The following is a 14,835-nucleotide window of genomic DNA, read 5'->3' on the forward strand; positions in this document are numbered from 1 at the left end:
TTTTAATATAGATAGATATGATCAGAAGTATATTGAAATAAGTTAAAGGAAATTTGACCAAGGGTAATAGCTTCAATGCTAAGTTAAATGAAATCCCAGTCAGATGTTTTTCTAGCTCTACTGGCGAGGGTAATGAAGGCGACGCTCCTAAGAATTAATAAGAATAGCAACAATAAAAGGATTAGCAACCATAACAACAACAACAGCCTTTATAAAACTAAGGAAAGAATTAGAAGTAATTTGATAACAAGAGAAACTTCTAAAATAACTAATAAGGAGCAAATGCTGACAGGAATGCTGATAAATAGAAAAAAAATTTCACACCATTTAAGCAGCGTAATTTAAAGCTATTTTTAAAAATATTTTATTTATACCAGATGGAAATGAGTCGTTTGTTTTCTCAAGTAGAAAGAATCAAATTTAAACTAAATCATGATTGTTTTGAAAATTAAAATGTTATTAGCTGCAAATGAAATTATTGAAAGTAGCTAACAAGATATAAAATGATTAGGGAATCAAAATTAAGAATGATAAAATATTTTAATAATGAATTTAGTTTCATATAAAAGAGAATAAAAGACATTCATTTAGATCTACAAGATTTAATCTTTTATTAGATTTTCAATTTTACATTTTAATTTATAAAATAATTAAATAGAATCCAACAATCAAAATTACAGAAAGAGGGAAGACGGCGAATCTGATCAACAAAATCAAGGAGGTTTCCGTTCTAACTCCTAAAACCAACAAAATTCTACTGGATTTACTTCCAGCTAAAACTAGAGAAACTAACCTAAGAAGGAAGTCCTCTCATTTAACTTAAAAAAAGCTGAAGATCAATCCAATAGAGATTCATCTAATTAGCAAGATAACAAGCAAAGACCTCAACGTCCTTAAAGAGAAAACTAAAATGACCAAGCAAGCGAATAATCTGAAGGTTAATCTTACCAAAAGAGCTCTACTTCTTCTTATGGTAGTGAAGGAATGTTTTTGAATTAACTTTTTAAAAGCGAACAAAACAAAACTGAAAAGTAGAAGGGTGCAAACTAGCATTAATAATTAATGAAAAGAATTAAAAGCTATGAATAGAATGGCAATCCCTCAGAACAAGAAATGCGTATGGCTATCGAATGTTATAATTCTTGTGGTCTTTACGATAAGACTATTGCAACCTTCTAAACCTACAAGGATAATTTTGTAAAAGGTAAATAAGGAGTTAGTTTGAATGAAACTATTTTGAATTCTGTATTTGAGTCTTATTTAAAGAATTCTAGCTCTAAGTTCAATGATGTCAATGAATTCTTCCTTATACACTTTGCTTAAACAAAATAATTAAAGCTTATTTACAAAGATAACATTCAAAACTACATCTCTAGAGTGTGCATCGATCCCTATTTAAATTTATCTCAACGCATTGAATTCTTATCTGAATTCGTTAACATGTTTACCAACTCCTAAGATGCTGACTCTTTAGTCACTTCTTCTTTTAACAACATTGATCTCTCTTCATTATCAAGCTTGTTTGGTAATGCTGACACTTAGTAGTATATTTAGGCATCTAAGACTCTTGCTACTTTGATGAATTTAAGCATTTAACATAACAAAGGATCTTTCAATTAACTTGGCAAAAACACCGAATTCAACAAAGTTCAATTCGAAATTATTAATACAAAGAAGATCTTCAACAACCTTTTGAATTTAAAGTAATACGAAATCTGCAGAGAAATAGTTGAAGCTCTAAGCAGAGGAAATTTACTTCACTCTCACACTTTCACTAGCAAATCTAGCGAGCAACAAAAGTATATTGACTACAAAGACCTAATTAAATTCTCTCTTGACTTCTAGGTCTCTGTTAATTACTGGATTGATGTCATTGCAAAGAAAGTTGATTTTGAATCTTTCACTTAGCTATTTTCAAGCGCTATCCTCGAATTAAGAATGAATCAAAATCCCCCAAAAGTATTCTCCATCGAACAAGTTTATGATTTCTTCTACAATATTTCAAACTACGGTAATTTTTAATTAAAACTTTATCAGAAAATTATATTTTTATATAGATATTTATTAATAGCAATTTTATTTTTAAAATATTATTAAATTATTTAAACAAGTAATCTGATTTTTTTTATTGATTTTGAGCTTTAAACAAATCACTTTTTAATATAATTTAATAAATTAAAATATTGCTTAAAAAATTTAAGGATTGAACGTAAAAAAAAAATCATTTAAATATTTTAAAGATAATGCAAGTTATTTAAAATCAAAAGACATAATTATTTTATTTTTATGATTAAAAGCACATCAAATAAATCAAAAAAACTAAAAGAGAATAAATTTTATTTTTATGCTTGAAATTAACTTTTGCAATAAACAAATAAGACTTCAATTTATTTCTTAATTTTATTATTTGCTATTGAGACATTAAAATTGATAATTATTTATTTAAATTTTTTGAATTAAATTTTTAATTTTTAATTAAAGGTGCACTTAATCCAACTTAAGTTTATATCTTGATGGATATTTCTATTTACTTGAAGGAATATAATTTGGCTATTGAACTCTTCACTCACCACTAAAAATATACTAATAGACGTAGAGATAATTTTGTTTATGAGAAGATGATTTAGGTTGTTAATTCAATCAATTTAAGATAATAAGCTGGTAAGTCTAACAAGGACCACGTTCTTTAAGCTTACAGAAAACTCTACACTGAAGCTGAATAATAGACTGGAAAACCAATTGGATTTTTGAATTCTAAGATTTACGAAATTAAGAGTTGCATCTTAGACTAAAATCACGATAGTGCTTATTCTATTTTCAATGATCGTTTCTTGAAGGAAAGTATTGCTAACTACTAAGCTTTGAAGATGAAATACTTCTTATTGCTTTTACTTGAAAAGTAAGACGAAAGAGATTTGTAATATTCTGAAATTTCTATCAACAAGTTCATCAACGGATTAGCTCCTAAATAACTTATTCAAATTTGGAATGACGATAGAAACGATACTTATCTTGCTAAGTAACTTGCAAATAAAGAAAACGACTACAATGAATTTGTTAAGCGTATTGAAGTTGAAAAGTACTACTCAATTATCAAGCGTGATATTAACAACGGCTTCTACACTATTGAAGATCGTAGACAAAATATGGATGTAATGATGAATGAATATGAACGTTACGTTATCGATAACTTCGAAGTACTTGATCCTGAATATACTCTTGATGGTAAATTAAAGGGAGCAGTCCTTGACGGTATTCTCAAAATTAGAAAATATGAAGTAAAGCATGATTAAATATATATTTTTTGAATTAAATTAATAATAACTTGAAAATTAGGAAGTCCACTTAAAGAAGGAAGAAAGAAGAAAAGAAAAACAAAGTAAGAAAGGAGAAAAAGAAAGTGACTCATAAACAAGCTAAGCTCTCATTCAACATTAAAAAGAAATGGAAGATACTCAAATTGAAATTAATAAAATCCTCGGTAGACCAATTGATACTCCTGTTAATGTTCCTGAGTTATATAAAAAGTATGATACTGAAGACAAAATGAATAATAAATATATTGAAAGATACGTAAAAAATCTTTAACAAAATGAATTCAATAAAGAAGGAAGACTTTATAAAATGAAATTCATGAATCTTGACCAATATAAGGAAGCTTCTCAATGCTATCCTGAGTTGGTTGAATAGGCCGAAATCCTTGCTAGACCTCAAATTCCATCTGATGTTAATTTAGTCTTTGAACTCATGACTTGGGGTGCTGAAAACCAACAACCTCTCGGTAAATTTATTCAAATTAGATACTATGATATTTCATGATATTTTTATTTTAGCCATTCAATTGGGTGAAATTTATTGTGACTTAAACGGAATACCTGTTCCTAGCTCATTGGTTGAAAAGATTAACAAAGCAATCGATCCCTACAATGACAATCTCGGTAATTTTTAAAATATTAAAAGCATTTTATGTTACTTGAAAATTGATTAATTTTATAAAATAGATTTCATAAACCAAATCACTAGTGCCAAGAGATTAATCGGTGATATTAATAGAGAAAGAGTTTATCAAACTTATACTCACTTCTCTCAAAAGCCTAAGTTTGCTGAACAAGTCAACTAACTTGGTGAAGAAGATAAATACAGAGACGAAGCTACTTATGTTTTGCAATAAGAATAAGCTGCTTCTAGACTTACTAAGTACGGAATTCCTAAAAAATATATTATGGAATAACTCAAGGCTTGAAAGGATTGCATTTATTTAAAATATAGTTAAAATAGATAGTAAGTAGTAGTTAGTTACTCAGCTTTTTTGTTATAATTAGAATATTCTTGATGGAATTTACAATGATAAATCAATCACTCAATATACCAATTCAAATATTCAATTAAATAAATAATATATTTAAATACTATTTTTGTTCTATTATAACATTAAGCTATTGTTAGTAAAATTTATTTCTCATACCAACTTCTATTTATTTTACATTATTTTATTTTATTTATAAATTAATAAAAAAATAATCAATGCTTGTGGTTAAACCCTATTATCAGTTTAGTGATTCCATACTCATTTTTGCAATCAATAGATTGTGTTGTGTTGTTTTGTTTTTTTTAAATTTATATTAAGAAGAAAATAAAACAATATACTATTGATGGGAGAAAAATAAATTAATCCATCTAAAATTCAAAAAAAGAATACCAACATGAAAGCTCAATGATCATTTAGAAAAAGGTTGAGCATAATTTATAACCCCCTGATTATTGTTATTATTATTATTTTATAATATTTAAGATTAAATTATAAATTAATATTGTTGAATTTGATAGTTATTTTTGAATCTAAGATAATTTTATCTTTTCTGTAATTAATTAATTAATAAATGTAATATCTAAAATAAAGATTAAAAATGGTTTAAATACTCCTTATTTTTATAAAATGATAGGATTTATGATTGTATTTTAATTAATCTTATATATATTTGTATGTACTAATAATGGATAAAAATATTTGTTACATTTTTATATTAAATTTTATAATTTAGTTATTTTTATGTAAATTTATTAAATAAGTTGCTTCACTTATTATACTGTTTGTGAAAAGCTCTAGATTTTTGTTACAAGCAAGTTTTATGGCTAAAGTTAAATCAATCAACTTTACTGAATAACAAAATAGTAGATATAGACATAGAATATCCCAAAAAAAGAGGCTAATAAGAATGTAGACCACACTAGCCAAATGATATGTATGTTTTTGTATTTAGGGAAATCCAAGTAAAAGTTCTTGAAGGTAGTATTATAAATCATAAATTTGTGGTTGTCTTGATTAGGTCTATTTTGGAGCTCTTGTATTATTTTTTCTTTGAATTTGTAGTTTTTCAAGTCTTTTTTTAAAAATAATTTTCTAAGTAAATTTCAAGATATAAATTATTAATTAATTACATGCTATGCTTATGTCAAATGTGTAAAAATTTTTATTCATCAGTTCACATATTTCTGAAGAATAAATCATTCTAGCAAATGGATTGCTCACTTTTGCTTTATTATCCTTATACACATTATGCGCTTTAGAGTAAACAAAATAAGAATTCCAAAGTAAAAAGTAGAAAAAGAAGTTTATCAAGGGCAAAAAGAGTATAATAACTGTTAAAATTATTTTTCCTAAAGGTTTTTTTAAGATTGCAAAAATAAATTCATAAAAAAGAGTGCAGTTAGCTTATTCCAATTTATATTCACATTTATTGTATTCCAAATTATATTATTCTATCACTTAATTATATTGCGAAATAGGATTCTCAGGTATAGGATCTGACTGATAATGAGTAGCAATTTATGTTTCTTCCAATCTTTTATATGCCATAGACTACGACCCAGATTTGCTCATTCTCTGAAGGCAACGTTGTTACCAAAACTGTCTTTAGATGTAAATAAATTTAATAAATTATAATAAATATAAATTAGATTATGAATATACTGTCAAATATTACTTTTTAATATTTTGATCGATTTGTTTGATTAAATTTTTGATCTTCAAATAGCTAATTAAATAATAAAAGCTATTGAAAACTTCAATTCATAATTGTGTAAGTAATAGAGTAGTCTCTCTATCATAATTTATTCATACATAACTCATAAATTTAATATTAAATGCAGTAAAAATTATTATAAATTTAAAAAAATTAGTATTTAACAATGATTTAAAAAGAAAATTAATTAACATACTGAAAACATTTTAATTAATTGTATAGTTAAAGAAATATTAGAATAACCTTTGAACAGAAATATAATTTGATAATTACACACATACATGTTTAGTATCTTTAATAAGCATATAAAAATTAAAATATTTGAACAAAGAATAGTAATTAAATAATTAATATATTTATTTATTGATTTATTGATTTGTGGTTAACAACTTATTAGAACTTGTAATAAATAGGAATGGAAAATTTAAAGGAGCCTTTGGATTTGATTAAACATAGTCTTAACTAAATTATATAGATAAAGTGCAGACATTCCAGAGAGTTAAAAGGAAAATTATTAGCCTTTGACACTCACTTGAATATGCTTCTTGAGGATGTAGAAGAATCATTTGTTTAAGAAAATAAAAGTATAAATGCAGCTGCCTAAAAGTAAACTCGCTGTATTCCTATGCTTTACATGAGAGGTGATACAATAATAACAGTTACTCCTCTTACAAAAGCCTAAAAGTGAAATACAAATACCATATTAATTAATGATTTAATTTCTTACTTATTTACTAACAAAACTATGAGATTTTATTGTTTGCTTGATCATTTATTTATAATACTATTTGTAAGCTCAATGAATGAAAGTTTTTATAATGAATATGAAATAAAATTGAATTAAAATAATTTAAGCAATAAGTAATGCCTTTAGCTTTTAATTTGTGTTTTTAATTTAAGTTTTTAAAATATTTTTGATATAAAAACATTCATAAAAATGAATTTATATTATATGAGATTGTGCATATCATTTATATTTATATAAAGAGTGTCTAAATTAAAAATTTTTGTGTATTTTAAACTTAAAACAACTCTATCTATAAAGATATGCTGCCTCACTTCTTAATTAATTAAGAATTTATTTTCACAAATTTAGATTTAAAACATTTTTTATTTTTTTGCTAATTAATTTATTTACTTTATAATTTTTATAATATTAATATTAAAGAAGTATTTTATTTTAACATAAAATTTTAATTTACTTTTTAAATATTAAAGTTATATATATTTTTTTAAATGAATGAATAATTGAACTAAATGAAATGGTGGTAGACATAAAAAGAAAGTTTTTTATAACATACAAAGTATTAAGTAATAAATAATATATTGAAAAACTGGTTTATAGAAAGAATAAATTAATTTTTATGTTTCATCAAATCGTCTTGGGATGCTTCAACTTTATGTGTTGATTTAAAGAACCCTCTGTACTAAAATTATTTTTTAAAATTAAATTTTATTTATTATTTGGCTGAAGTAATTTTAATACCCATAGGATTTCTTGCAGCTTTCATATGGGCAAATGTAGCTACGATCTATTAATTTGGCTTGTCTTCTTATTCTCTTTTTCTTTTCTTCTTCTATTTCTTCTTCATTTAATTCATCTTCGCTCAAATCTTCACTCCTTTTCTATTATTATAAATGTTAATTCCATTTTTAAAATTATAAATCTTACTTCCAACTTAATAAGCCTTATGGTGAGTTCGTTCTTCTCATAAACGAGCTCTTTCATCTATATTTTAAAAATATAAATTATTAATATATATTTTATTTGATTGCTTCTAGTTTCATTGTTCTAACTAAATTAATTGGATGAATATGAATATTCCGCGAAAAAATATTAATTGATTAAAGAAAGCACGCTATATATTTAAGACTTCTTTTAAAATAGAATGATAAAGAAAAGCAAACATTTTAGCAAAATCAAAATTAATTATTCATGAGTTGAGAAAGAAGTTTACTTAATTTGTCAGAACTTGATTAGCTAAAAATAATCTGCAATATTCTTGATAGTAGCTCATATTTTCATCTGTAGTTTCTTTTTTATATCAAATATTTGTTTTCATTAAACTATAATTAACTTAGTATTTAAAATCTCACTTATACCAGCAACGACTTCCTTTCCTAATCCCTCTTTAAATAATAAAAAAATAATTGAAATTTCTGCTTAAATATATTAAATAAAGATAGATTACTAATTGCACTTTATTAGGCAGATGCTATCTAGCTTTCTTTATTTTCAAAAAAATATATTAGATAACTTAGCATCATTTCAAATAAAATAAATGATTGCTGCATTATTTGAAATGCTTCATATTTTTAGAAAGATAATTTGATTTACACCTTTTATTTTAATGAATATTTAAGTAAAATTAATGCAAAAACCTGTAAGTATGCAATATACATTATTTGTGAAGTCTAGTCAGGTTAATCTTCGCTTGGCTGTTGTGGTTTAACTTAACTCATTTTATGTTACTGATTTGCTTGATAAATGAATAACAATTTAACAAATAAATATCTAATCTATTAATTAAAGTTAATTGTTAAATAATTAATATTATGTTATATCTTTGTAAAAATTACAAATTGCAAACAAAAATATAAAGAAAAATAGATAGATATATTGATATATAGATTTGTAAATAGATTTATTAGGAATATCTTAAAAACAATACTTTTTGAAAAGAAAGCTATTTTTATTTCTTAAATTTATTATTACTTATTTACATTTTGATTTGATTGTTTTATTAAATTAAACGAATATATCTCCAAAATAACTGAACACTTAATAAAGGAGTAATAAAATTCTTATTAATTTAAAAAAGGCGATTCTTCCAATAAAAATTTGAAATATTGAATAGAAAACTAAGAATTATAATAAAGTTGCTTTAATTATCAAGTTTAAATCTATTTAAAATTAAAATTAGGCTTAGATAAAAAAGTAAAAATTTTATTAAAATATATTTTAATTTTTTGATTAGTTGATTTGATTTATGTTTAAAAAGCAAAATGATTGAAATAAATTAAAATAAATTTACTGTTCCAATATAATTTTGCATTTTATTTTATGGGGATAAATAAATGTTTTATTCAATTGACTTTAATAAATTTATTTAATTCTGAAAAATGAGCTCTAAATAAGTTTGTAATCTTTGCTTATATATGTATATTTTTATATATTAAAAAGCATAGCTGTTTTTACACAAAAGTGCTTTAATATTTGTTACTTTTTTAAATAAAGTAAATTATAAAAATAGGTAAAGTAAAAAATAATTATCAGTAACTTTCTAAAGCAGCTTTTTATAGAACTAATTATTTAGTTAAAATTTATTTGATTTACTCACAATAATAAACAAACTAAAGCTATACAGTAAATTTATTGTATTTTCATCAGCTTTAAAATTTCTTTAAACTGATTTATGAATATATTTTTAGATTTATTTATTTTAAAGATAGATTCCACGATATTTGAACAAATTACGCAATTTAAATAAACATTTAAGCAGCTTGATTATAAAACATATTATGAATTTCAGAATGTTAATATTATTATAAAACATATGTGAAATTTATAGTTTAAACATTTATTAAAAATTAAAATTTTGAAATAATAGCCAAGGAGTTAAATATTGTTTAATTGTTTCATTTAATGGTCAAAACTCAAATAAAAAATTTTTTAAAATAAGATTAATTGCCTATTATTTAATATTTTTCAATTTATATTTAAGATTATTACAAAAATAGTAATAAGAATAAGTATTAAATTAAATAATTGCATATTAAATTAAAAAGTAAATCTACTTTTATGTCTGGAGCTGTAGCTGCTGTAAAAATTGCATCTATGACAACAATGTTACTTTTAACATTGATCATGGGAAGCATTCCTCTCAGAAGTAAATCTTTTAAAGAGAATCAAATGGTTTTGTCTCTATCTTCTGCTTTTTCAGGTGGACTTTTTTTGGCTGTAGGTCTTCTTCATCTTCTACCTGACGCTACTGATAGTTTTGAAAGCTATTATACTTCTACTACTACTTATACTTTAGCTAATTAAAATTCAGATACTACTGCTTCTACAGATTCAAGTTCAGACCAAAATACTGTTGATTGTGATACAGTTTAAAAACATTTTCCCTTTCAAATGTTTATTACAGCTGTTAGCTTTAGCTTAATTCTTATGATTGAAAAAGTTATTGGAAGTAAATATCATGATGCACTTCATGCTGGTCATGAACATGATCATAACCATAACCATAATCATGATCATGGATAAAATGAGAAACAAGATATAGAATGCAACTAACATTAAAAGTAGGTAAATAGTGAGTAAAGTCAAAAAAGTTCTAAAGTTTCACCCTATAAAGATGTTGAAAAAGTTTAATTCGAAGAAGATAACACTTCTCCAATAATTAGTGTTTAAAGAAACTGTGATAAGTAAAACTCTTAAAGAAAAGATGAAACAATGCAAAATGAAACAATGAATAAAACATCGCTGCAATGTGATGTATCACCAACTACTTCAATGATGATGGCACTAAAATTAAATTATGAAAACAGCGCAATCGTAACTGATAGAGTTAAGGATGAAATATCTTATGTAGAACCTAAAAAGGGAGTAGAATAATTAATTGACTAAGTTACTAATAGGGCTTAGTAAAATAAAAATATTTAATAAGATAAATAAGAGCTTTCAATTAATCAAGTGGTTTAATAGATTCCAGAAAACCAAATCACTTCATCATAGTAAAGAAAAATTGAAGTTATCCGCCAAGTTTCTAAAGAATTAGATAAAATTCAAAAAACTAAAAAGGTTTCAATAACACCTTTTGTCATTTAGTTAGCTTTCGGAATACATGCAACCTTAGAAGGTCTTGCAATTGGTGTTTAATAAAATCTAGGTCTCTGCTTAACTATATCTTTAGCAGTTGTATGTCATAAGTGGGCAGAAGGGCTTGTCGTTGGTCTTAGTCTTAAAAAAGCAGGAGTCCCAGTTACTAGAGCTACTTTTATGATAGCACTCCAAGGTATGATGAATCCTTTCGGTATTGGATTAGGTTGGGCCTTAAGTGATGCAGGAGATCTTGTAAGTGGAATTTTAGTGAGTATAAGTGCAGGAACCTTCCTCTATATTGCAACTGTAGAAGTTATTGTTGAAGAATTTAACCTTGAGAGATATAAAATAATTAAATTTTTACTTTTCTTAGTCGCTATTGGTTTTATTTCATCACTTTGGGCTGTGGAATAAGCAACAGGAGCAAGTTGATTAAAATTAAATTTATTATAATTTTATTATTATAAATAGAAAATAAAGACAATAAAGTATATATTCCATCCATTTTTTTTATCTATCTCTGTAAAAACTCTAAAAACTTTCTTACTAATTTTCCTTATAAGTATGTACTTTAAATTATAGTAAACAGATTTAAAATCATTTAACAAAAAAAATTAGTTAATTAATTAGTTTATTATTTACTTACTTTATACATGTGGAAAAAGATCAATAAATTTTATGTTATATTTTATTTAATCTCTAGAATTTGTTTTAGAAAATTAATCAATCTAAGAATAGTGTGATAATCGAGAATTTTACTGTACTTAATTTAATTAACTTTTTTATAAAATTTTGCGTTATTACTGAATCTTGAACGGCTGGCCTTAAATAGTCAATGATTTAAGAATCACATAAAGCTTTATTTGCATACAAATACAAAAAAACTAATTGAAATAAAAAAGCACACATGCATGCAAAAAGGTATTAAAAATTACTTTTTGCTTTTGAAGTTAGTGTATTTTCACTTTGTTTTTTAGAATCTAAAAAATTAAAGGTAAAAAGTAGATCTAAAATTTTTAACTTTTTCTGTTTTATTATTTGCTTGCTTTTTCATTTTTTTAAAAGTTTTTGATGCTTTTTGTTAAATAAAAGCTTATCATTATGAGTTATTGGTCTTAAAAAACTAGTTTTATTTGAAATGAAATTAAATTCACAATAAATTTTATAACAAAATTTATACACATATTATGTAAAATATACAAATGCTTCTTGGAAAATTGCTATTTAATTAATATTATATTATCTGCCACAAAAATTTATTCAAAAAACTGAAAACTCAATCTTTTTTGCTTCCTCTTAAGCTCCTCCTTCTTTAACTTAATTTCTTTCTATTATCTTATGGGATATTAAAAGGATGAATATTAAGGTGAAAACTCCATATATTGTAGAATAAGCAATATTATCTATGAAGTATGCTGTCCCGTTAATAGTTAGACATCCTAAAGTTATTGCAAACAAGATGTTCACAATAGATACAAATAAACCTACTTCTTCTTAAAGCTGCTTGTTCATTTATATATTAGGAATGATGTGACTTGATAATATTGTTAAAGCTGCGAAAGTTTGGCCGCATACTTTAAGACTGTGGTTTTGAAAATCATCCACTGAATAAAATATTATGCCTGCAAACCCAATTACTAAATTTAACGCATAGTAAACTTCTAAGTCTCTATCAACTCTTGTTTCTTATAAAATAAAATGACTGAAAGCCCAGTCCACAGTAATAAAAAAAAAGGCGAGGAGGCCACAAAATACTATATCAGAGGGCTTTTAGCTGCAGAAAAAGGGAATGATTGAGCAAATTAAATTAGCTCCATAGATAGCATACAAAAGAATATCTAGAAGCTCATCATTAATTAAAACTAATATCACAAGTTTTAAAACACAGAGGATGACTAAAAAGACCAACAGTGCATTTGAAATTTTTGAAAATCCAACTTATTTCTAATAAAAATTATTAAAGACAATTCTTAAATCAATCAGTAATAAGTAAATAGAAATTTTTAAGAATCTTTCTTTTTCATGATTAGACTGAACCTATGTTAACTGAGGATAAAGTAGGACTATTTCAGTTATTGCATAAATTATAAAAACAGTTTCAAGACCAGCACAATTGAGCGATTAGAAACTCAAAATTAAGTAAAAAACAAAATTAGCAACAACTGTCATTACATGAATACCTTTTTTTATTTACTCATCCTCGAATTCAAGGACCATCATCAAAATAAAAAATACTATTATTCCTATTAATCCTATAATAGAAAAAATCATAGTCTTGTAATTCTACGAGTCATCGCACCAATGCTATTTGTAAACCTAGCTAGAAACTCCTATTAGTATGCTAAAAGTAACTAATCTGATAATACTAAAGAGAATAAGGCTCTACTTCAAAAGCATTCCTAAATTTAATCCTAATTTCTACCTATTTGTTTTTTTTATTATTTTAGCTTTGCCTTTATGAAAAGTAGTTTTTTAAATTTTGATTAGCTCTTCTATTGCTTTATTTACTTGCCAATTTATTTATTTTAAATAAAATTTAAGTTCTACGTATACCAATTTCTATTTATTTTTCTTAGTATAAATTCTCTTCTTGATTTTTTGCTATTTAAATTCCTATCAAAATTTGCAAATATTATTAAAATTTTTTAAATGAGTTTTTGTTTCATCATAATCTAACATTTGAATAAATAATTTAAATATCTTTACTTAAAATCTTTAATTCTTTAAAAATCAATGAATGTATATATATAGGTTCTTAAAGTATTTAAAATTGATAAGGATAATAAAAGTAATAAGAGCAATTAGAATATATCCTTAATAATAGAAATGTTTTAGATGTATTTTTGGAATTCATCTTTTATGTTTTTCTCGAAATAAGGTAGTAAATAGAATAAATTTAATTAACATTTCAATAATTTGATTTCTCTAACTTTGAAACACTAGTCTGTACACAAACCATAATCAATAAATAATATTAATAATATTTCTAAAAAAAAACGTATTCAGAGCTGAAATATTATTTTTAGCTTAAATAATTATTTCTATAAACCTACCAAAGTAAATGCTTTCTTTTGAAAGGAAGCAGAAAAAACCTTAAAACATTTTTTATGAATAATCAATAAGTAAAACTAAACTCATGACTTATATTGGCTAAAAGTATTATCTCTCAACTTATATGTATCTAAAAATTATATTGTCTATAAAGATAATTCCAAATAATTTTATTATTTAACAGTAATTTATTAAAAATTATATCTTAATAATAATATTTTTCTATAAAAATCATAAAAAATGAATATATAATTAAATGTTAAATCTTCATATAGATGAAAGAAATACTTTTATTATATGAAAGAATAAATAATTAGATCTTTCCTTTTAACTTTATTAATTAATTCAATTAATAGTAATATTAAAATAATATAAAATGAGAATTAATAGTAAACAAATATTAATAAAAGCTTTAAGAGTAAATTAATTTTAAAATAAATCTTAAAATTAATTAAGGAAATAGCTTAAAAATAGTTGAACAGATACTTATTCTAGAATAAATTTAAAATTTACAATCTTTCTAAAGAAATATTTATTTAATTGTTTTATTTTTCTTTCATATAAATTTATCTTAATTGTTTTTTTTTTAATTCAAAAAAATTACAAAAATAATTCTATGAAATTTTTGCTATTATTTATTTATTTTTTTTTATATTTATACGATTTGAAATAATTTTATAATATGAAAAGGACTGGTAATATCTTTTATCTGAAATTTATTAAATTTTCAAAAAACAACTGATTGTTCCTATTTATTAATTTTTATAACTATTAAATTTTGAATATATTTTTGAGTCTTAATTATTATAAGTATATCTCTATTGCGAATAAAAAATATATTAAAAATATCAACAAGCAATAGTTCAAACAAAATATACAAATAGTTAAATAGTTAGCTGTTTATTGATTTATAAATAGAACAAAGTTTAAAGGAAA

At 23.7% G+C, this 14,835-nt stretch overlaps 6 protein-coding genes across 6 annotated transcripts; 3 read left to right on the forward strand and 3 right to left on the reverse strand. All coding sequences in view use genetic code 6, as the record gives it.

Moving 5' to 3' along the window:
• Window positions 1-17: 17 nt before the first annotated feature.
• Window positions 18-4,243, forward strand: TTHERM_00647339 (hypothetical protein; the record flags this gene model as incomplete). Its single annotated transcript, XM_001471013.1, has 6 exons — window positions 18-336; window positions 659-2,011; window positions 2,482-3,278; window positions 3,337-3,781; window positions 3,834-3,938; window positions 4,002-4,243. The coding sequence occupies 6 exons, from the start codon at window positions 18-20 to the stop codon at window positions 4,241-4,243; spliced, it is 3,261 nt and encodes a 1,086-aa protein (XP_001471063.1).
• A 468-nt stretch (window positions 4,244-4,711) lies between these two features.
• Window positions 4,712-5,383, reverse strand: TTHERM_000647358 (hypothetical protein; the record flags this gene model as incomplete). Its single annotated transcript, XM_012800937.1, has 1 exon — window positions 4,712-5,383. The coding sequence occupies exon 1, from the start codon at window positions 5,015-5,017 to the stop codon at window positions 4,712-4,714; it is 306 nt and encodes a 101-aa protein (XP_012656391.1). The 5' UTR covers window positions 5,018-5,383.
• Window positions 5,384-6,438: 1,055 nt separating this feature from the next.
• Window positions 6,439-6,711, forward strand: TTHERM_000647359 (U6 snRNA associated-like-Smprotein; the record flags this gene model as incomplete). The annotated part of the gene is made up of 1 exon (XM_012800938.1): window positions 6,439-6,711. The coding sequence occupies one exon, from the start codon at window positions 6,439-6,441 to the stop codon at window positions 6,709-6,711; it is 273 nt and encodes a 90-aa protein (XP_012656392.1).
• Window positions 6,712-7,395: 684 nt separating this feature from the next.
• Window positions 7,396-8,041, reverse strand: TTHERM_00647360 (zinc finger, C2H2 type family protein; the record flags this gene model as incomplete). The annotated part of the gene is made up of 4 exons (XM_001027445.2): window positions 7,396-7,450; window positions 7,510-7,649; window positions 7,696-7,752; window positions 7,982-8,041. The coding sequence occupies 4 exons, from the start codon at window positions 8,039-8,041 to the stop codon at window positions 7,396-7,398; spliced, it is 312 nt and encodes a 103-aa protein (XP_001027445.2).
• Window positions 8,042-9,825: 1,784 nt separating this feature from the next.
• Window positions 9,826-11,280, forward strand: TTHERM_00647380 (metal cation transporter, ZIP family protein; the record flags this gene model as incomplete). The annotated part of the gene is made up of 1 exon (XM_001027447.1): window positions 9,826-11,280. The coding sequence occupies one exon, from the start codon at window positions 9,826-9,828 to the stop codon at window positions 11,278-11,280; it is 1,455 nt and encodes a 484-aa protein (XP_001027447.1).
• An 828-nt stretch (window positions 11,281-12,108) lies between these two features.
• TTHERM_00647390 (transmembrane protein, putative) lies at window positions 12,109-13,245 on the reverse strand (the record flags this gene model as incomplete). The annotated part of the gene is made up of 1 exon (XM_001027448.1): window positions 12,109-13,245. One exon carries the CDS (start codon window positions 13,243-13,245, stop codon window positions 12,109-12,111), a length of 1,137 nt encoding a protein of 378 aa, XP_001027448.1.
• Between the last annotated feature and the right edge of the window lie 1,590 nt (window positions 13,246-14,835).

This window comes from Tetrahymena thermophila (genome assembly GCF_000189635.1).
Source record: "Tetrahymena thermophila SB210 genomic scaffold scf_8253887, whole genome shotgun sequence".
In the NCBI taxonomy this organism is placed as follows: Eukaryota; Ciliophora; class Oligohymenophorea; order Hymenostomatida; family Tetrahymenidae; genus Tetrahymena; species Tetrahymena thermophila.